We start from the raw sequence: 20,514 nt of genomic DNA on the forward strand, positions 1-20,514 counted from the left end.
GCAGCTCTAATTACTCGTAAAAAAATAAAATATATATTGCTTACGCAATTTTAAAACATATTTTTCAATATGAAGTTAGTTCTATTTCATACTATTAGTCAATTGTTAATGACTTTTATGAAGTGCCTGAAAAATCAAGAGATATCTCTAAAAATGCTCGATAGTTGTCACATCACGGTTTTCAGTATCAAAAAGTATACCTTCTGAAAAATCGTAATCCTATTACTAGACGATAAATACTTTTGGATCAGGAGTAAAAATATAGAAAACTCTAGTACATCTAATCAGAGAGTTCAAACTACTATTAAAAACATGATTTAAAAATATCTTTGACGTTTATACACTGTTAAAAATGGGTATTCAAAAATAATGAAAATTTACTCATTTTTGAATACTTTCATTACTCAATATAGCTCCGAATCAATAAGGTTCAATTATGAGAAACACATGTACTCATTTTTTTGAGTACATTCTGGTAATCAAATATGAGTACACATTTGTTTCAATTATAAACACATTCATTAATTAATAATGAGTTTTTAGCTCAGTTATATGTACTCATTTTTGAGTACATTTTTGAATCAAATATGAACACATTCATTAATTAATAATTAGTTTTTAGCTCAGTTATATGTATTCATTTTTGAGTACATTTTAAAATCAAATATAAATACATTAATTAATTAATAATGAGTTTTTAGCTCAGTTATATGTACTCATTTTTGAGTACATTTAGAAATCAAATATAAACTCATTCATTAATCAATAATGAGTTTTTAGCTCAGTTATATGTACTCATTTTTGAATACATTTAGAAATCAAGTATAATGGCTTATTTCAAATATATGAATTGGGTCAGCTCACTTTTGAAAACATTTTGAATTCACATTCTAAGTATTGCCATGCACTTTAGTGCAATTATCATTTCAGTCATTTAAAAGTCCATAAAAATTTTTGAGTAAAGTAGTGCGAAAATAAGTGAATTTTGTGTTCCATTTTTTTAAATGCATAATGTAAAAAAAATTCCGTAAAAATTACGGTTTTTTACCGGCAGCTGGGTTGGTTGTGCAAAACTGTAAAATTTGCGGAGAATACCCCTCAATAGAATGGTGTTTTACTATACAAGGCCAAATTTTTCCCATAAAATTTACAGAGGGGCCGTGGTAGCCCGATCGGTAGAGTGTCGGATTCGGAGCCGGAGGGCCTGCTCACGGGCGAGTCACGTGGTCAAAATGAGGCCAGTTTCTCTCGCGCCGTGACTTGACGGAAATCGGTCGGGAAAGCGCCGTGCGTACAATGTAACACGAATTTAAATATTAAATAAAAAAAAGGTGACGCATATCTTTTTTCAATTAAATCACCAATCTAATAGAATAGACAGCTTATTTCTACTTCACCTCACAAAATCACTTATTTTACTAATTTTATAAGTGAAACTTGTGCGTTTTCCAGGGCAGAAAATTAATCTTCAAATTTTACTTTCACACGTTTTCAAAATTTCAAATAGACATCGGGGGGGGGGGGGGAACTTGTACCGTAAATAATTATAAAATTATTTAGAGCGTACATTTTTTTCATGTAGGGTTATTAATAAATGAAAAGTATTTTATTGAGTCTTGTTTAATTTGAAGTTTCCAAGTTTCTTTTTTTTTTGAAGAAATAATTATCTCTGATTTTTCAACTTAATCTGCTTTGGAAAAATGTTCTTTTGCTATAAATATCAAAATAGGCAATTAGTTGAAGACTTTTGGGTGGAACTATACAGCTTTGGCAAATTAGTATAACTACTTCAAAAGGAAAATAAATAAGTTGAGCCTACACATAAGTAAATAAATACCATTCCTAATATATTTTAAACAAAATATCTGTGAACAAATAAATGACTTAATTGTTTAAAAAGATTTTGCTTTTGTTCATATTGATGTAATTTTGTACTTTCACACAAGTAATCCTTTCTTGTAGAAAAGTTCTGAAAAAAATTGAAAAAAAAAAAAAGGAATGCTTAGCATATGTTATGCTTTCAACTACCTTATGAATGTGATACTCAAATAAAGACAATATTTTAAGCACAGTAACTTTTATTTGCACATGATAACACATACATCACATAAAAAACACCTATTACCATTTATGTTACACATGAGGTCAAACAAGAGCTAACACTCAAATTATTTAGCTATTAGGAACTCACAATCAAAAACATGAAAAATTAAGACTCAAGTACTAACAGTTCACACTACATATGCAGAGGTGGTGGTCTACTATTTTACACTCATAAATTCTCATAAAGCACGGTTTAATTTAATTGACTGTTTTCTTTTTTATATACAGCATCAATAATGATTAATAATAATTAAATTTTAATTGATAAAACTTAAAATTATTAAATAAAATTTAAAAAAAACTGAATTTTTCTAAAGGGTTTAAGAAGATGTTCATTTCTCTTTGTACAATACATTAAGAAACTTCATTGTCCATAACTAATTAGAAATTAAAATTCTGCACACTTTCACAATCAGGGTTGCTAATCATAGGGAATTTGCAAGAAAAATTCCCTATGATTTCCCTGCATGAAAATGAAACATTATAAACGAGCGGACACTGATATTTGAAAAAGAACATAAATATCTTGATAATTTCACCACAGGTTTTAAAAAAAAAATCTAAATAAGTAAGGGAAAATAAATAAGAATTCATAATAACTAAAATAATAGCATGGTGATTGAATATATTCAACTTTTACTCAAAAAAAAAAAAAACTTCTTTTGACCATTCATTACATGGACCTCAAAGTGTGTAAGTGATCCAGAATAATGATTATTGACGACTAATTTCATACACTCAAAATTATCATGAAATTCAAGAATCTATTTTTATGATGAATATTTTAATATTTAACTTGAAAATAAAAACTTAAGCAAAATTGCCATTTTTTATTTTACTTTATTAATATTATCATTATAATTATTACTAGTAATTTATTTGTTTTTTGGTGGTTTATATATTAGGAAATTGATTTTCGCAACTTCAATTTAAGAAGAAAAAAATTCCCTGTATTTTCCAGGTTTTTGAGGAAATTTTTGAAATTCGCTGGATGGTCAGTTCTTTTTATATATATATATACATATATTTGAATTCCCTATGTTTTCCCTGTTTCTTCAGGTTTCCCTGTGGCGTGGCAACCCTGACAATAATCTGCAATGTACATCACAGTGTTTCCACCTATTCCCTAGGTTGTAATTTAAAAATAGTTTAGGATAATTCAGTCAAACTTTTACATTTTAAAAGATAACTCATAGAAACAATATAAAATTGCTTATTTATTTAGTGTGGACAATTTACGTGCATCTTTCTTAAATTTTTTCAGTGTATTTTTTTCTTTTTGATCTTTTTTCATTTTTTGAAGGGAATCATTTTGTTTTTTGCAAAAGTTGTTCAAAAATATATTAATGAAAACCCATACAATTTGTTTTACAAGAAACAGAGAATCATGACTCTCACATTCATCGATACCTAGAGAAAGATCATTTTCATCCAGTACATCAAGAGTTAAATATTTTACAACCTTTCTGTGATTTTGACAACTGATAAAATTTGATTCAAAATGTGTTGACAACAATTTGTTTACAACTGCATATGTGAATTGAGAAACACAAACAACTTCGGGATGTGGGTATTTCAACCCCCCTCTGTCTAATTTTGATATCCAATCATTGTTTACATCTGTGTCAAGGGGCTTATCAATGCATAACGTTGATCGACATTGTTCACACTTTAGTTTCAATAGAACTTTATGAGCTGCATATCCACTAATGTATGTTAAAATTGGCAAACTCGATTGAGTACTTACCATTTCTTCTGGAGAGATTAGAAAACCATTAAAAAAAGGATATGAATCTGAGCTATCTTCATCTTCATCCCAATGTTTGTCCTGAAAAAAACTTAGTAACAATTCTCCACAACTTTTAGATTTTAACACAAGGGGTAAAATTGTTTGCATTCTCAATTTTGTTTCAGTGTCATAAATTTGACGAATACTGACATTGTAATTTGACCCTGCCAATGTACGGTAAGACCCAAATCTGTCTTCTAATGAGTGTTTGTATTTTCCCTGGTAAAAAATAATCGAAATTTAAAGTTTTAAAACAGTACTCGGCAAGAGCAAGCATAGCTTTTGTAGTATGGCTTATGGCTAGATGGGTTTGCTTTGTTAATCCACCAGTTGTACAATTCATTTCCTCCCATTTGTCTAACCAATTAATAAAGTTAGTTAAGAACTTATACTGAGTTGTGTCAGTATTTGGTGTGAGAGGCGTTTGGAACTCATCCCTTTTATGCTCACCCTTATACAAAGTTTTCACATTCATTATTGACCACCACTTGCAAAGAATCTGAATGTAGTCTGCTGTTTGAATATGATGGTTTATATCATTTTCCTCACCAACCAGTTTAAGACCTTCAGCCACTACATTATTAAAAATTTGTAAGACCAGTTTCACATTTTGTTTCTCAAAGCTGGTTGGAGCCAATGCTTTTTCTGACAGCCCATAACCATACTTTAACAACTTTTCAGATTCAATTTCATGCAATTTTTTTAATGCATGAAAAGAAGCTGTACAAAAAGGTAGAAGGGTGTCAAAATTGGGATAGTACATGCAAGTGCCTAGATTTTTTTGATTGATCCAATTTCTAAGGCACTTGAGGATATGAACGGAATCAAAAGAAAAATAGAAATATTTTCCTGGACTTCCAGGATAATCATACCTAACCCGCAACTCAGGGGGAGAGGCAAACATACTAACGGCCTTTTTATTAATAGCATTATTGTCAGTGGCTACTGATATGACATTAAACCCTATGGCAGCTAAACCAATCAAGATTTTTTATATATATGAATGGAAATCGTCAGCATCTATGCTACGGACTGGCAAAATATGTGCCACATCTTTGTACGGAGACAATAAACTTTGGATCATAAATGTGAAAGCACTGGATGCAGCATTTGAGTCATTGTGGGACATACCAAATATTTTCCCCCCGACATAATCAAAATTAGGCTTTAAATGTATTTCATCAATCATCAAACTGATAATTTTCTCTTTCTCCTCTAAAAAAGTATATTTTTGTTTTACATAACTTAAAAAATTCTCATCATCTTGTTCACTGCAAGGATTCACATTAAATTCTGCACATATTCTTCTCAAAGTACTTACATGAGGTAAAATAAAAACATTTGAACTTCGTAAAAATTTGTAACAATGAGGAGAAATAGACTTTAAGAGACAACAAAATACGAGAAAACTGGGAGAATACCTACGTTGCTGTTTTGTTACATTAAAGTTAGCAAACTGTTCAATTACAAAATTTAAAAACTTGATCTGTGAATCATCATTGCAACTATCTTTAAGTTTTAGGAGAAGCTGAACAACAACATCACAAATTACTTTTGATTCATCAGAATTATTCACATCTGACTTACTTAACATTTTCAAAGAAGACAAAATTTTAAACAATATATTTGAATCATCGACTTTCATTGGAAAATCAAAAGTATCTAGTTTTTTTAACGAAAAATTTTTATGGAATACATATACATTTAAATCATTCTTTACAAGCATGCTGCACAATACCTCATGAGTTTCTGACAGATGCAACAAGAGCACGGAATCTTCTTTAGGAATGTAAGTCCAAAATTCATCAAGTTTTTGCTCTTGAAAACATTGCTTTAGTTCTTTTAAGGTAGAAAACAGAGTTTTGTTTTTATACTCATTGTCAGCAATAATACTTGCCTCTTGAGCTTTTTTAAAGAGAGATTCCTCTAATCTCTTACGTTTTTTAGAAGGAGATTCTCGCGCAGGTGTGACTGATGGCTGGAGGTAAGATGGACAGTTACCCGGCAAAAATACAGGAAATACTCCGTCTCTTAAACGAGGATGTTTTAGTTCACTCTTTAGAAGTCTCATCGACTTTTCATCGAAGAATTCTGCTTCATGAAGAATGTCTTCTTTGCGAAAATGTAATTCACATACCTAAGGAATAGAAAACTCATCAATAAAAAAACATATGCAAAAAAAAAATTGAATATTAAGAAAAGCGTTTAACTGAAAATGATAAAACTCAACGATATTGAACTGTATTTTTCTACTTAAAATCGGGCAGATAGGTGCAGAAAAAGATTTAAAAAAATCTTTCTGCAATAATAATTATCTGTCATCTTATAGATATGCGACAGGCGTCTCAGCATTGCATTGTTTACCTGATATCGAATGTTGCATAATTTTTAAAATTGCAACATTGTTTAACAAAATTATTACTTAGCGAAAAATAATTATGTTTCACTTTCAAATATATTTTGTTGATATGATCAACTATATTTGTTAGAACACCAGTGACATAGCCACGGGGGTCCAGACCTTTCTCCTAAAATGAGTAAGAAAATTCAAAAATAAAAGTGTCCACTCTTTTAATATTTTCCTATCGCATGCATAAGATATGGAAATCAAATCTGAGCGCATACATTCCCCAACTCTTAAATTTTGTTATAAAAAACAAGTTTCACAAAAAAAAAAAAAAAAGAAGACGTAATTGGGTTGTGCTTTTCCTATGAAAAAATGCCAAATGTCTTCGAAGAAGAGCATCGATTTGGATTAAAGATGCATCAAGTTTAAAATAGAAAATTTTTGAACTATTTTATGAAGTGTAAATGCATTTCCATTTAACATAGTAAATTTATCTATATATTAAGTATAATTATCAATTTAATTTAAAATAAATAATAAACCATTTCAAAAAAAGCAAAAAAAATAAATAAATAAAATAATATAGTAAATGGGTAATTTGCTTTATGTTTGTCTGCAAGTAAAAACTAATGTTTATTATTATTAGTTGCATTCTGTTATTTACTTTATTACTTTTCATTCTTTCATATTTTATTTTCATATTGGTATGTAGGTTATATAGACCGCTGAGCAAACTCTTGTATTTAGATATCATAGCTACTTTATCATTATTAGCTGCATTCTGTTCATTACTTTATTATTTTTCATTCTTTCATATTTTATTTTCATATTGGTCCCCCGACACGACGACGCTTGGATATATTACTGCTATTATTTATAAGGCAATTTATCAGAAACCTCAAAAGCCGATAAATATATTATTTTAAACATTTTTTAGTCGGGTATTTTTAGTTCTTTATTTTAGTTTTATTTAAGGTTTTTTTTAGTCGGGGGTTTTTTTAAATTTTTAATTTTAGTTTCATTTAAAGTTTTTTTCAGTAGGCGATTTTTAAAATTTTTAATTTAATTTTTATTTCATGCTTTTTAAAGGCTAGAATTCAAACTTTCCCGGACGTGAAATTGTAACACGAGATTCTGTGCCACTGAATCTGCGTATTCTGACAATAGTTGCAATTCAAGTTATTGCTAACCGTAGTATGCAAGTTATTGCTCACCGTGATATGTAACTTATTGCTCACCGTATGCAACATAGTGTTGGAAAAAGGTTTTGTTCACCGTGCAATTCGTAATTATGTTGCAAAGTTATTGTAATATACAGTCGGACCTCCATATATCGAAGTAGCAAATTGCCGGGAAAAAATTCGATATATAGAAACGATCTTATTTTAACATAAAAAAATTCTAAATCATTAAAACGTGCATGAAACCCAATTTATAATTTAAACGAGCATTAAATGAAAAATAACAATAAAAATATTAATTTTGCAGAAATTACATTTTTGCGCCTTCATACATCTTCATTCTTCGGCAAATCAACTTGATCTGTAACATTAGGGGATTTTCGTTTTGACAATGGAATCGAGTGAAAAGTAAAAAATCAATCTACTTAACTTGAATGATTTTTACTGAAGCTAAAAAGACTAGGAATGATACTCAACAGACAAAAGGGATAGCTTGAAACTGATTTTACAGTGATACTGGTTACAACTAAGATTTGAAATAAACTTGAGGGAATGTAAGAACTCCAGAACGGAACAACGACCGAACTACACACTCCTAAACCCCAGATTCCTCAAGTTTTGTAGCAACCTTTAGTGAACATAATTTTCTCCGCTAAGCTTCATTTTTCACGATACGAACAGTCTAAAGCAGAGAAAAACCTACGAGTATCTCGAAAAATTTTTCGATATATAGAGATTTTTTCGATATATAGAAACAACTTTTCTATGTAATGAACATAGAAATTTGCTGGGATTTCGATACATAGAAAATTTCGATATGTGGAAGTTCGATATATGGAGGTCCGACTGTAATTATTGCTCAGGAAGTAAGTAGAGAGGAGGTCCGAATATATCCAATAATTTTTACAGAAATTTTGGTTCCCAAAACACAATCGTACGTTATATTTGATTATGAGAGGCGGTCCGGGGGTTCTCCCCCGGCAATTTTTCAAGGTTTTTAGTTGAAAAACTCGGATTTAGACGATCTATGGTGATGTTACAGGAGGAAGAGACTCGAAGTCATCCCCTGATAAATTTTCAAACTTCTTCAAACTGCAAGCACGTAATTGTGAATTATTTCTGATTGCGACAGGTAAAGGGGGGTCCGGGGCTCTCCCCCGGGAAAAATTTGAAAATTGCAGTTCGAAAAATGCAGTTTTAGACGATTTATAGTGATATTAAGGAGAATAGAGATTCGAACGCCATCCCTCCAAAAGTTTTTGAAAATGAAAGCTTTAAAATGTGGTTGTTGACTTTTTTGTTAAAATGAAGTGCACCGCCAGTTTCTTGAAACTAAAGCTCCGAAAACGTAATTTAAGCTTTACCGAACTTACTTCACTTACTTCACTGAAGGAGGATTGGGGGGGGGGGGAGTATTGAAGGGGCTCACGCACAGAAATGTTTCGAAATTGAAGCACTGAAAACGAGATTTAAGATGTTTTTCGGTGATGTTGGCGAAAGAGAGAGAGAGGGGGGGGGGGGAGCATTCTCTCGAAAAATTTCCAATCTGTAGAAAACGCTGGTTTAGAAGATTTTTGATAAGCTAATAATAATGGGTGGAGAGATTCGAAGTCCTCTCCTGAAAAATTTTCAAAATGGAAATTCAATTAACGCAATTTTAGTTTGCCAAACACGATTATTTGCTTGGATTTTCCATCGTAAAATTGTCAATTTCCAGCCTAATATTTTTGTTTTCTTGAAACACAAGCGTCTGCGCCCCCAGAAAAAGAACTTTTAACATTTTGAACGGATGTGGTAATTTTGTGCGATACCTTAGGTCTTAATTATTCCACTTCATTTTATTTTAAATGTTCCTCCAGCATCTCTTGATTAAGCTTTGAATTACCCACGATTTTTACGTTCAAACATTTAGAACTCCTGGTGTGATCATTCATCACAATATTTTTAATCTCTCTTAGGATTAAACTGTTTTTTTCCCCTCTCTCTCTGTTTCAAATATATTTCTGCGACCCAGGCATTTTTCTCCACTAAGCAACGATTTTCAGAACAATATTTTTCATCAAAAAAAAAATACATAAGGGGAATGTTTCGGCGGCCCCTATGAAGCCATCCTATTAATTTATCCATTTTTTTTTTAAAACTGAAGAACCATGAAGCATGGTTTTGTATAACCAGGGCAGCCGAGAGAAAAGCCGTGCACCATGTTAGTTTTTTCGCCGGTTCTCCCTCCTATTATGCTAATTTTACTCATGCACAATACTTGAGTTTGAGCCAGGTCCATAGTTTCCGCTTAAGCAGACATACCCACTCTGTGGCCTAGTGAATAGTGCACTGAATACTATTTTTTGCGTTAAAAATGTTTGAAACTCACATTTCCGCGGCCCTTACTTTGACAATCTGATTAAAAGAGAATCATGGATGTTCCTAAATGGTATTTTAACATTACTTTTTCCATTTAAATTTTACTACAAAAATGCTTTTTGTCACTATTATTTCAGTTGTTCATTTGTATTTACTATTTTATTTTTTAAAACAACGAAGAGTTTTTCCTTTTTCTTCGTTTGTTACATCTCTAAAAGGAAATTGGCGGCTTCCCTTATTAAAAACTGGGGGGGGTAGCACCCCCCCCCCCTTGGCTTCGGCGCTGATTTTGATAATGTTAGTGGAAGGTGAGTTTCAGTGCCATTCAACCGGTAGTTTTTCGAAATATATACTCCAAAACGCAATTTAAGGATTCTCTTAGATTATGTTAAGAAGAGAGGGGGGAATCAGGGGCTCTTTCTTATAAATTTTTCAAAATTGCAGTTCTAGAAACGCAGCTTTAGATGACTCTTGATGATAAAGATGGTGTTATTCGGGCGTTACAGTGAAGGGCGTTCTCCTGAAAGTTTTCCAAAATTGAAGTTACATAGTCAAAAAGGATGGATAGCACACAGATGTGGCAGATATCCTTCGTAAATCCTTAAAAATGGATTCAGCTATTCAGCACACATGGAAAATCAGAACTCGAGAATTTTAGCGATTCAAATATTCTTCTATGCATATCAGATACCTTCTATGCTTTCATCGGCGAAAACCAACATCACTGAAAGTTTTAAAAAAAATCATCAATTGAAGAATTGAACCAGTCCGTTTAAAAATGGTAGAGAAGATGATAGTAAAGTGAAATGAAAAAGTCTACACAAACTTAAGCTAGTTTATGAAAAAACTCTAGTAATTGTCGATTAGAGGGATTAAAAATATGTTTTTCGCAAACTTCAAAACTAGTTCTTAACGATTGTCAAGGTGCAAATGAATCAATGAAAGACAAGTGCATAGTGGTCAGAATTATTACAAACAATAAACTAAGGAGAGGAGAAAACTTTTTATTTTAGTCATTTTTGATCTTTCTCTCCCTCTCATCACTGTCACACATATTCATCATGCATAATTGTTCTACTTCAGAAGATTTATAATAAATTAAATAGGAAGCAAATCGTCTGATCAAGCTTTGAAACGGGCACAAACTCCATCCCGTCTCTGATGTTCCCTTTATTGAAAAGAGACACGGGTATTAAATTTTGGTAAAAGTACGTGAAAAAAGTATTACTTATGCATGTATTTCTTGTAGAATAAGATTAAATATTTTTTCCTTCCAAAAACCAAAAATTTCATGTTCTAAAGAAAATCAAAACTTCTGGAAAAAAAATCCCCACCAAAAATTTTGATGGCGCAACTTGCGCCATAATCCCCCCCCCCCTGTGGGCACCCCTGATAGGAGTAACTTAATAGTTTGCTTGTCAATTTAACATTACGGTATTAATTTTTCATATTGTAAGCAAATATAGTCTCGTTATGCAGAACTTATTATCAAGTGGAATGAATAAATATCCTACTGCTGTTATAGTTGTAGTTATTTTTGCCCCTAATTCCTTCGTTTTGTATTTAAACTGAACTTTTAAATATTTTTAAGAGGGTTATTTGATATTTAAATCGTTTAGTTTAATATTTTTTTAGAGTTTGTTTTCCATTTTGATACATTTTGTATTCTTGTTACACAGAATGTTTTGAATAAAAATTAAGAATTAAATTTTAAATTTCATCACCACTAATTTCAGCAAAATTTGACAAGCAGATACGCGTTTTATTTATTTACGCGAGGGAGCAAAGCTTAGGATTGCGGGGGGGGGGGCATTCCCTCGACCCGATTGAACATTACTAAAATCTAGCAAGCCTGTGCATGGCCGAGTGAATCATACTAAAGATTTGGAAATCTTATCAATAGTTATGTAACGATAAATGATTAATATGTTCACTGAAATGTGTTGAATTCAAATCCGTATTTCTTGTTACTTTTCGGCAAAAAGGTTTTTATATTAGTGGTATTTCGAAAGAAAAAATATTTTTGCAGTGAAACACACAAGTGTTCCAAAAATGTATTCATGCAACGATTTATGCTTGATGAGAACCTAATTTCTTCCATAGCTGTTTGTGCAAGATGTTGCTTTCGCTTTTTTTTTTTTTTTTTTTTTTTTTTTTTTTTCAAATTTGAAGAGTAAAATATAAATAATAAAATTTACGAAACTCGTTATGAACTTTCCTTTCACAGTTTGAAAACATATCCACATAAAATATAACGTTTAAAAAATGTTCCGAGAACAGTCGGATGTTGAATGTTCTATCGAGCAATTTAGGCAAGTAATTTTTGGGTAATTTAGATACAACCCTTCAATTATTATCCTTACTACGATAATAAAGGTTACGAAGCTCGTTATGAACTTTCTTTCACAGTTTGAAAACATATATATCCACATAAAATATAATGTTTAAAAATATGTTCCGAGCACAGTCGGATGTTGAATGTGCTATCGAGCAATTTAGGCAAGTAATTTTTGGGTAATTTAGATACAACCCTTCATTTATTATCCTTACTATGATAATAAAAGTAAAACTTACTTTCAAAGTTCGATGAAAACTCTTCCAATTTCCAATCTTCTAGTTTTTTCTTGACGAACAGATCAGCCATCTCGATCGCTCCGCAAGACAGCACGAAAAACGCGCTGAAAGCGTATGAACATTGTCGACACTTGTTCACACTCTTGAGCGACGCGTAGCATGCGCAATAAGAAAAGAGTTCGAAGCTCGCGAGTTTTATTCTTGGAAGTCACGCTTATTATATTTCCTAGTTATACATGAATATTTATTAAACCATGTTCTTGACACGTTAACTGCAGTATTAAATGATTGTATGCATCTTTATTCATGAATTAGTGTTTGATAATGTGTTGTATTCTTATATGATGACTTGGGTATGTTCGTATATGATGACTCGTATTTCTCGTATGTTTGTATTTGATGCCACATTTACTCATTTTTGAATCAATTGTATTCAAAAAAAAAAATGAATACATTCAGAGTTTCATTTTTGAATACATTTTTTTTAACAGTGTACGTTTGAATCTCTGCTTCCAAATGGTTAAAGCGCACGAAATTATTTCCTATTATTACAGAAGAAAAGAAAAAGAATTAATGTCGAAGAATGACCTGCTTTTTCTTATTTAGAATAAGCTTTTTAGTTTTTGGGTTAAGCATTTAAGGTGCTTGGCAACAGTCCCGAACAGTATGTCTTAAACAAATCACGCAACTATGATAAATTACAAGCCTGTAAGCATGTCATTATTACTGTCGCAAAATAAACGGGTGAAGGACATGTTAAAGATAAAATTACTTTCTAAACTGTGTAACGAATGACTACGTAATAAAAACAAAGAGCTTAAGAGATATTTTATAAGTTCGTAGAGAATTATGTTTTTATACATATATATTTTTTCAAATTTTTCTTTTAAAATTTTTGATCATTTCATTTTATTTTTCTGCTGTTTTTTTTTTTTTTTTTTTTTTTTTCAAGAACATATTGTTATTCAAATCAAGAACATATTGCATTATCTTTGAAGTTTATCATTCAAATGTTACCAAAGTAACTGCAGATTAGAGTTAGATCAGATTAAGGTTGTAATTTCAGCAGAAAAGAATCACTGAAAATATATTTCAAAGTCTCTTGTTACCGAAAGAGTGTGTTAATAATTCACTGTGGTAAAGTTAACTCATTCGCGGAAAAATAAAACATCACGACCGCCTAAAACTCCCTTAAAAGAGCACTGATTTACGTACACTAATATGAAAGCAATTTTCTTATGTTCATGAAAATAATATTCTAAGAGAGAAAAAACGTTTTCTTAAAAAGTTTGTCATGTTAACGTTAACTCAATGTTTCGCAACATTAGTGGCAATGTTACTTTTAACTGTATAGGTTAAAAAAGTTCTAATGTATTCTTAACTGTATGTCTGTAACAGCTATTTTAAACAAGAAGTTCTTTCATATTGAACGAGCACTTTCCGTTAAGCAACATCGGATAACAAACTAAAAAATTATTAGCTTAATCATTATCTTTCTTTGGGAAATTTTAAATTTTTTAAGAATATTTTTTGAAACAGAATATCGGAAACAAATTTAGAATTCGATGCAATTTTTTTTTTTTTTTTTTTTTTTTTTTTTTTTTGCATTACTCGTCTTGCAGAGGAAACTTTTTCAACTTCTCTCTTTGGATTTAAAAATGTTTTTACAGATGTTTACAGAAATAGTTCAAAAATATTTACATTTAATTACACTTTATTTAGTTATACTTTTAATTAAAGTTTCATTATACTTTAAACTTCCTGTGTAATGCAAACTTTTCCTTTTTTTTTTCCTCTACTTTTAAGGGACAGTAGGCTAAAGAGGTAAAAGTTTCCTTCGAAAACGAAGATTTGGCGACAGCGAGACGGAAAAAAAAATAATGCAGGGAGTATCAAAACGGCGCAAATTAAGGCCGTGTTGCAAATAAATATTTTTTGGCTTTGAAATGTCACTATTGAGAATTTGTTATTTTGAAACTTTTTCCTTCATACGTACCATTATGCAGTTGGACTTGCCAACAGCCCAGAGGTTGACTTTTTTGTCCTCTCCACCAGTGACCAGGACCCTGCCGGATTTCCGACCAAGGGTAAGGCACGTGACACTGGCGCCATGGGCGACAAATTCCTCTGTCGAAAAATATTTTGCACTTCAAATATTTTTACAATGTATTACAAAGTTCTCAAGAAAATATTAATATGATTGAAAAATAAATAATTGTTTACTGAGAAAACAATGTGATACTTTTAAAATGATTGATTATTGGAACTAAATAAAAAAATTCTAAATGATTTTTCATTTATTAGTACTAAAGATTACTTTTGGGGATAAAGAAACACAAAAAATTGGCTTATTGTTATATTCACGTCTTTGGGAGAGATCAGAAGCTCATTTTTCACTGTTAAAAACTGACCTTGATGACGACAGAATGTCCGACAAAGTCAACAACCAACATATATGACATTTTTCAGTCTGCTATTTTATCGTGGGATAGAATGGGAAGAAAACATCCATCCTAACAACCGTAAAACATTACATGGCCCATGTGCGGCAGTACCAAGTGCATTAAAATTTGAACAGCTATTTTTGAAAGTATTCTGTTTCAATTTTTGGGCATAAGTCACTAGGAAATTTAGTTTTCGCATAGATTTATCATTATTGCTACGGTAGTTTCATTTTTGAAAATTTAAAATAATAATAACAAAGAAAACCATGGGCACTTTTAGGTTAGGTCTGTTATTGTCTTTGCTCTCTTTTTTGTCTTATGTCCACATGGCTTATTTGTCCATGCTTGTATCCATGCAATCATGAATACGCGTTCTGAAATGCCATAGGAGCTCCTTCAAATCCTGAAACATGTGCATGTAATAAATTGGAATTATTCCGCTTTATTACCGTTGTTCTTGCTGATAAACACATAGGACTTCCTGGTAGAATCTTTCAGATCGGAGAAATTGTTACCCATGATTTCCAATGTAATTCTTTAGAAAGAATGAACTCTACAACATTTTCAAAAACCTGTTAAAGGTTATTTATTTTTATATTAAAATGAGCATCAACTTTAAAATTTTCAAAGACAATCTATGTTTTCATCAGATTTGCAATCGACACGAAAATTTAACTTCGTGTAACAAAATTTGTTTCACTGGATTTACCCGTTGCTTCACAATTAAATTGAAAAAAAAAAGTGTTATTCATTTTTTTAAATCATTTCTGCAGTTAAAATGTATGATACCTATGATACTGAAAATACATTTTTTGTATTTTAAACTATGAACCAAACCAATAATTAAAAAAAAAAAACATTTACGATCTCGAAAATATAAATTTAGATTTTTTTTAAGAATCATGAAATTAATTTTTGAAAAACGTGTAATCAGAATAAAATATTTTAATTAAAAAAATAATCTAGAATAACTTTCATACGGATATCAAGAACTTGAGCTCAAAATATTCAATAAGTTTATGTTATGCTTAAAATTTCGTTTTGCTCCGCTTAAGGAACCGAATAGCTTTACAAAATTGAAAATATAAATTTTTAGTTTCTATGTGAAGAAAGAGGAAAATTGATTAACAAAACAAAATCAGCTCCATAAAAAAAAATTATGACGTTTAAAATTTATAATTTTATTCGCTGTCTGCGAAGAACAACGCATAATTGCAAGTTTAAACTATTCTATGCTAATCATTAGTGGTTGTACTAATCACACTTGGGAAACAGAATAAATTGATTCAATAAAAGTTTTGCAACTTAAAAGCAGTTTTTTTTTAATGATTAAAACTTCCTTTTTTGTACTTTACATATAATGGTGAAAAATAAACAATACACGAATGATTTAGAAAACTAGATTTATGAAAAGATATTAAACAGTTTCCTATTTTTATGATTTTGAATCTCTAACAGTATGATTTTTTCACCAGTTTGTGAAAATAACTAACTTAAACGAAGCTACAACATTTTCACTAAATAACTTGCATTTTGGGAAAAGTAGCTTTAGTTTATTCCGATGTTTTATGTTTAGTTGGATTTTTTCCATTGATTGACAATCTTTGACCTTGAAAGTCATTTTTTAGATTTTCATTCTCCCCATTTTCCGAAATCGTTTTTCGTTAATATTTTTTGCTTTACTGATCGGAATGCCGACAAATTTGGTACCCAGGCTGATTTTTGCCTACAAACGTATTCGTACAATACACAATAGCTCTTTCAAATCAAAAATTCAATTTTTCTTCCATTTTTCTTTGTATGAGGTCTCTGATCAAAATTTAACCTGAACAATTTAAAAGACTAGTTTAATCTGTGTCAATTGATAACTTTTTCATTTTATCTGTAGCACGTGAAACAGCCGTAAAATTAACGATGATTTGTCTTTTGTCATGCTTGTACATATATTTTTTTTATATTAGTACAAATATTTCCATCATACTTTATCTTTTGATATTAGTACAGATGTTTTCATCATACTTTATCTTTTGATATTAGTAAAGATGTTTTCATCTTACTTTATCTTTTGATATTAGTAAAGATATTTTCATCATACTTTATCTTTTGTTATTAGTAAAAATGTTTCCATAGTAAAGGTGTTTTCATCATACTTTATCTTTTGATATTAGTAAAGATGTTTTCATCATACTTTATCTTTTGTTATTAGTAAAGATGTTTCCATAGTAAAGATGTTTTCATCATACTTTATCTTTTGATATTGGTAAAGATGTTTTCATCATACTTTATCCTTTGATATTAGTAAAGATTTTTTCATCATACTTTATCTTTTGATATTAGTAAAGATGTTTGCATCATACTTTATCTTTTGATATTAGTAAATATGTTTTCATCATACTTTATCTTTTGATATAAGTAAAGATGTTTTCAGCATACTTTATCTTTTGATATTAGTAAAGATGTTTTCATCATATTTTGGCAGTATGATAGCACGTTCTGGGTATATGTACACAAAAAATCCTATTAGATCAAAAACTAAACAAACTATTAACCAATCGGGTGATTTCCATGTTAGTTGTGCGTAAAACAGTCGTGACATGTTTGCCAAGTGGTTGCCTAACAACAGTAAGAAACGTGATAACTATTTGTTTCATCTAAAGGCAATCAATTTTCATGTTTATGTAAACTAGGTCAACCTACCCTAGAATTTCAAAAAAAAAATCTTAAATCATGGAGAAAGATCTCGAAATAAATGTTTGATCGATGAAAAAACCCGAGTTCTCTCCCATTTTATCGTGCCAGGAACGATGCTGCACGCCATCTGGACATCAGTCACGAAATCTGAAAAGACTTGGTGACTTTCTTTGTTTTTGAGGCAGGAAGGTAAATGTTTGGCTCTACTTTTTCTGGACATGAATGTCAGACGCGAGGATATTATTTCCTAGAAAGGATGTCGACCCATGAATAATTTTATGAAGAGCATGTTAATAGATATACTTTGGTGGGTGATTTAGAAACAAAAATGGCGAAAAAAATATATTGACGAATGCAGTTGCAATTTATACTTGATAATGTGATAGGTGTCGAGGGAATAAAAAATTACCAAAATTGAAAGGTTATTTGTACAGCAAAAAATAAAGGCCCCAATTGTAACCTCTTTATAAATTTTTCAGACAAAAGAATAATGATCATATCTTAGTGCAGAGTATTGGGGGATACGGATTTAATACATTATGAGCAACACTCATTATCTTTTTGCGGAAAAAAAAGAAAAGAAAAAAAAATAGTAAACATAGAAATAATGTATGACTTAAAGCGTCACCTGTACTCAGATTCATTTTAAAGCAGTTAATTAAATATCAAATATTTTTTTATGTTTTAAAAGATCGTGAACTTCTCACTAAAATAACAATAAAATAAATGCTGCCCTTATGCATTTGTTACATCAGCGTATCTCTACATAGTATAAAATGAAGTCTCCAAAAAGCGTCTGTGTGTTTAAACTCGGGAACCATCCGGCCGATTTCACTGAAATTTTCATCGTTTGTTCCTTTAAGTCCTGAAAAGGTGTGCAGACCAGTTCGAAAAAAAAATCGATGAATAGATTTTTTTTTTATTCCAATTTAGGCACGATTTTCACATGAATTCCCGAATATGGGGGTAAAAAATTCTTTGCACACATTAATATTACATATCGTTGGAAAGGGTGGAATTTTCCTCGTTCTATGCAATTTGTTTCAATGTTCTAACTTAATTACGGCGGGAGTTATTTGCTTTTTAGCTCAAATTTGTTTACGCTTAGCTGAATTTCAGGCATTACTTCCTTCATTTAATCTATCAATAAAAGTGAAGAATTGTCCCACAGTTTTCTTTTTGACACCATTGGAAAAAGCAATATTTTTTAATCCAGTTCCATCTCGACCTATGGTCGAAAAACTAAGTTCCTATCTCGAAAGGAAAAAAAGTTACAAGCCTTTTTAAATCAAGTTCAAAAAAAAATCTCATATCCATTGAAATTGTTAACCTTTTTTTTTTTTTCTAATTCCTCAAACTTATTTTATTTTGTGTTTCCATGGTTACGCGTTTTAAACCCATCTTTCTGGATTTAATGTCTTAAAAGTGTTTTGAAATCTGTCGTTATTGTTTTGGAAGGGAAATTTTGCATTTTTTTATTATTATTTATTTAAGCCTGATTGTTGAATATACGGCACAATTTTTTTTTTCAAGGTAGACCCGGTAAAGCCGGGCGATGCAGCTAGTTTTTTTATTAAAGACTGTAGCTATTTCTCAGCGTACTTTCTTCGTCGTAATTCCTACTTTTTGTTTCCGATTTTTAAACAGTTGCCATTACACAATGAAAAATAATGGTAATTATAAAGTTATCATACTTCCACTTTTCAATTGATGCCAAAACAAAAACAATGAAAAATCAATTATTGATATATTTACCGCATTTCAAGGCTAAACATAAGCAAATATGTGCATTTTTAAGGTTTTTTTTTTTCACTATATTTGTTCAATAGTGCTTTTAAATTCGAGCATACAAATCAGCAATGATGAAAAATGATTAAAAGTAATTATAAGTTATTCTTTCTTTGTGTGCAATACATTTTTACAACAAAAGTCAATACCATTTATTTTTTCAACGAAGGATAGATAACAAGTAAATATGTTTTATATTTCAAAACGTCAGACCAAATAAATTTCAAAACGTAAAAGCTTTAAAATAAAATATAATTTTTTCTAAATGTTTTTCTATAAGCTTGGTTGACACTAAAAAGCAGGAAACAAAATAAGTATATGATATCTTGATTGCAATACTCAAAAATTGAAATTGATATTAATATATTAATGTTTATGTTAATTCTAAAGCAGCCAATAAAATTAAAACTAAAAATTTGAGAGAAGAAATAGGCGGTATATAGCTCTGTACGAAAAGCTTTTGCTATACTGCTTTATTTCTTCTCCTCTAAATTTTTAGTTCAAATTTTATTGGCTGCTTTAGAATTAACATAAACATTAAGATATTAAGATCAACTGCAATTTTTGAGTGTTGCAATTAAGTTATCATGTACTTATTTTATTAAACAATAAATTCTAAACAATATTAATATCTAATTTTCAGAAATAATCCCATTTTTCTTTTTCGAAATGTGAGCACAGTCATCAGGGCCACAATTTAGGCCACAATTTCTTCAATTTAAACTGTCCAGCTTATATTTTAATAGTTTAATTTTCTCAGTTGCTATAAAACTGGGGAGAATCCCAAAGTTCAGATAGATTCATTATCCATTTAAAACAAATAGTAAGCCTAGCTAGAAACTATTCCACCATAAAATACCCAAAAGTTATTTTTGAGCAACGTTAGAAATGGGATGCAAAATAATTTTTATAAAAAATAGGACAGCTTTAATTCCGATAAATGAAATGCCTAGAAGTTTAGAAATCTCCTCTTGTAACTGACATTACAAAATTTGTATCATTTGAAATTTTACAAATAATGAAAAACTATATCAACAACTTAAAACCCAAATTTAAAACCGTAACTTCAGAATTATTGAATGATGCAGTTAGCTGCGAACGCTACACTGTATTTTCTTTTTCTTTTTTTTTTTTCTCTTTTGTAAAAAAAAAAAGAGTTAATTCAATGTGTTTCTAAAAAAATTAAGAGGTTCAAAGTTAACCGACATGGGTTAAAGATACCCTAAATGAATGACT

General features: G+C 30.4%; 1 protein-coding gene across 1 annotated transcript in view; it reads right to left on the bottom strand.

Moving 5' to 3' along the window:
• Positions 1-20,514, bottom strand: part of LOC129234322 (katanin p80 WD40 repeat-containing subunit B1-like) — a 61,963-nt gene that overhangs the window by 39,537 nt on the left and 1,912 nt on the right. The window contains exon 2 of the mRNA XM_054868318.1: positions 14,352-14,482. Within this exon, the coding sequence (XP_054724293.1) occupies positions 14,352-14,482 (131 nt within the window). The remainder of the gene's footprint in view (positions 1-14,351; positions 14,483-20,514) is intronic.

This window comes from Uloborus diversus, chromosome 1 (assembly GCF_026930045.1).
Source record: "Uloborus diversus isolate 005 chromosome 1, Udiv.v.3.1, whole genome shotgun sequence".
Taxonomy (NCBI): domain Eukaryota; kingdom Metazoa; phylum Arthropoda; class Arachnida; order Araneae; family Uloboridae; genus Uloborus; species Uloborus diversus.